Source organism: Erigeron canadensis, chromosome 3, assembly GCF_010389155.1.
Source record: "Erigeron canadensis isolate Cc75 chromosome 3, C_canadensis_v1, whole genome shotgun sequence".
Taxonomy (NCBI): domain Eukaryota; kingdom Viridiplantae; phylum Streptophyta; class Magnoliopsida; order Asterales; family Asteraceae; genus Erigeron; species Erigeron canadensis.
The window spans coordinates 24,410,909-24,414,210 of record NC_057763.1 but is presented as its reverse complement, the minus strand read 5'-3'; the positions used below and the strand labels follow the sequence as shown (position 1 = coordinate 24,414,210).

General features: G+C 32.6%; 1 protein-coding gene across 1 annotated transcript; it reads left to right on the top strand.

The window, feature by feature from the left end:
- Nucleotides 1-468: 468 nt before the first annotated feature.
- Nucleotides 469-2,831, top strand: LOC122592707 (germin-like protein 5-1). The gene is made up of 2 exons (XM_043764999.1): nucleotides 469-768; nucleotides 2,130-2,831. Exons 1-2 carry the CDS (start codon nucleotides 642-644, stop codon nucleotides 2,666-2,668), a joined length of 666 nt encoding a protein of 221 aa, XP_043620934.1. The 5' UTR covers nucleotides 469-641; the 3' UTR covers nucleotides 2,669-2,831.
- Nucleotides 2,832-3,302: the final 471 nt, after the last annotated feature.

The window sequence follows — 3,302 nt, the reverse complement described above, 5'->3', positions numbered from 1 at the left end:
AAGAGTATAATCAATTCTCGGAAAAGGTACTATGCAACAATAGGTAATCGTTGAGAAAGTGGTTGAGACATGTTCTAATCAAACATTCATTAATTAAACAATTGAGAAATCCGGTCATTCGTTTGTTCAAACATATTTGATAATACATAGCTAAAAAATATAATAATGTTCGGATCATTAAACACATTATAGATGTTTGGACAAGATATTTTAGAACATATCGTAGGTGATGAAGTACTATTTGTCCAATTGATCTATTAATTTGAAACCAATTCAAAATAAGAAATTCCCCACTTAATTATAAAACATAACTTTAATGAAAGTCCACAAAACAAGACATCATTTTTTAAAGAATATTGAAAGGGACCAGCTACCGATTGATCCAAACTTGCTGTCAAAATGTCTTGTATTCGACCCACTATAAATACCATATAGCCCATTATCTTTCTTTCCACCCAAACGCACTTTAATATTCTCCTGTCTTAACATAATTATTACACCTATCAAGTTATAAAGTGAAAAGGGCTAGCGTATTATTGTATATATACCAACTATTTCCTTATTCAGCTGAATCAGCTCTGTTAATTTAGATTTATTTTTTCCATATTTAGCTAAAAAGAGTGAGTAGTCTAGTTTCTCCAATGGCTGCAAGAAGAGATTATTATGGATTGGTAATGATTGGAATGATGATGGCCATCTTTTTGGCTTCTTTTGTCTCTGCTGATCCTGAATTGCTTCAAGATGTTTGTGTTGCAGATCTTGCTTCAGGTACTAAAAATTCATTTTCATTCATATCTACTTTTTTTTTTTTAACAGCTGAAGTTCTATTAAAACAAAATTTTGGCAAGGTGTCAAAGTACAAAAAAAAATTTACAATTACAATAAAAAAAATATGGACTCATCGCCCAAGTTGACCATGACATACTTCAGCCTGTTTGTTTAATCCAGAAAATATTTAACATTTTTGAGATGTGATTTTAATCTATCAAGTTGTTGGTCAACTAGCTAGCTAGTTGATTCATGGGAAAAAGAGGTAAGAGATTTATAAGTCAATGAACACATATACATTTTCTGGTAGTTGTGACTTGCCTTAAAGAATAATACAATGTTTTCTTGTCGTATCTATTATTCTTTGCCTCTTTGGTAGACTATATATATAGCATTCTTTATTTTGGCCAGCTCATGTATATGAAATTATATATTCATTTTCCTTTTTTGAGTTTTCCACAAGTTTTGGCATTCATTTTATTAATTAATTAAGTAATCATATTTATGTTCAAATAAAATGTTTTTATAGTAGAGGATACTAGTGATGCATGCGTCGTCGAGTATATGGGAACGTTCGAATTTTTGTTCGTCCATAAATTTTTTAATATAGATAGAAAAGAAATATACTGCCATTGATAAACAAAATTATATAACATATGACAAATTTATAATGTTATAAAAATATATTGCTGGTAAGTTAGTAATTTATTTGTTTAAGAAAACTTGCTCAAAGAATTTGTCATCTTCTAAACATTGTATATCGATCTGTATTGTATGTAAGTTCTTTTGCTAATTAAACGCATAATTGTCGTCTTTTAATAATATTACGAGTATCTATACTATTTTATAAAAAAATAACGCTCACTCTCCTAAATGTTGAAAGTTACACATGTCGAAATTACACTTATACCCCCTTATTCCGTACCCCTTGAACACCGACAACTCACCACTTAGAAACAAAATCACACACAAAACACATATTATCGACTCCTTTTCTCAAAAAAAAAAAAAATACAACACGTAGTACTGTTGACGGTAACCATCATTACGTGGTGGTGTTAATTGTATCTATCGCAACGCGCGGGTACGATGCTAGTACGATTTTATAAAGATAAGATAATATGTTTAAAAATAAATACGTGATTAATTAGTTTGGTAGGTTTTAAAATATGCCTAAAAAATAAATAGTTTGGATACTACTATTTCATTCTCTTAATTTTGACCTTTGTTCTACCATGAGTTAAAACCAAAATTTTAAAATGTGTTTGCAAATCTACCAAATTAGTCACATTTAACATTTTTTTATGTTTTATGACTCAACATAAGTTAAATCTTGAGATTAATTACTATGCACAAAACAGGTGTAAAAATGAATGGATTCGCCTGCAAAAGCAACATATCAGCAAATGATTTTTTCTTTGCCGGTTTAGCAAAACCTGCTAGCACCAACAACACATTCGGCGCAACGGTTACACCAGCCTCAGTCACCCAAATCAATGGGCTAAACACCTTGGGCGTGTCCATGGCTCGCATTGATTATGCACCAGGGGGCACTAACCCACCACACACCCACCCAAGAGCCACTGAAATCGTGTTTGTACTTGAAGGAGAATTGGATGTCGGATTCATTACCACAGAAAACAAACTCTTTTCCAAGACTATCAAGAAAGGTGAAATATTCACATTCCCAAGAGGCTTAATTCACTTTCAGATAAACAAAGGAAAAGTTCCTGCCGCGGTTATTGCAGGCTTCAACAGCCAATTACCGGGCACACAAAGAGTGGCAACCGCTTTGTTTGCATCGTCTCCCACGGTGGAAGATGTTGTGTTGACTAAAGCATTCCAAGTTGGAACCAAAGAAGTGGAGAAAATCAAGTCTAGACTTGCTCCTAAAGTGTAAATTTGAAAAAAGGGTCTATATGGGTTTCAAGTTTTAATTTTTTTTATGTTTTTCTAATAATCGTTTGTGGTACAAACATATATGTTATGGTCAATGTGGTTTAAGGCTCTGCCATTTTTGTGATTTGCTAATAAGATTAAAAGTAATACGTGAGTTTTTGGCACCTCTTATTAAATTACTCGAAACTTTTGGACAAATCTAAAGGAAACTAACTCCGCTTCTAAATTTTTTTTCATGTAATTGGCCTTGGTACTTAAGGTTTGTTGAACCAATATGGCCATTTATGTAAATAGGTTATGACCCTCCCAAGTTTTCATGGAAGTACATATAAACTTGTATTCAAGAAATACATGTTTTATATAACAATTATCTATACTATATGATAAAACAAATTCACTTTTGATCTTTAACATTGAACTTTAAATTTTAATATTGATTTTAAGTTTCAACAATGTATACATTCTATTGTACGATGTACCATACATCAAAACCACATTACATCAATAACTTTCGCGTACTACTCACCGGCGCCACCACTACCACCACCACCATTCTCCGCCGCCGCCGCTCGCCGTCACCACCAGTCGTCACCGCCCGCCACCTCTGTTAAATTCATAATAGCAAAACAATCTTA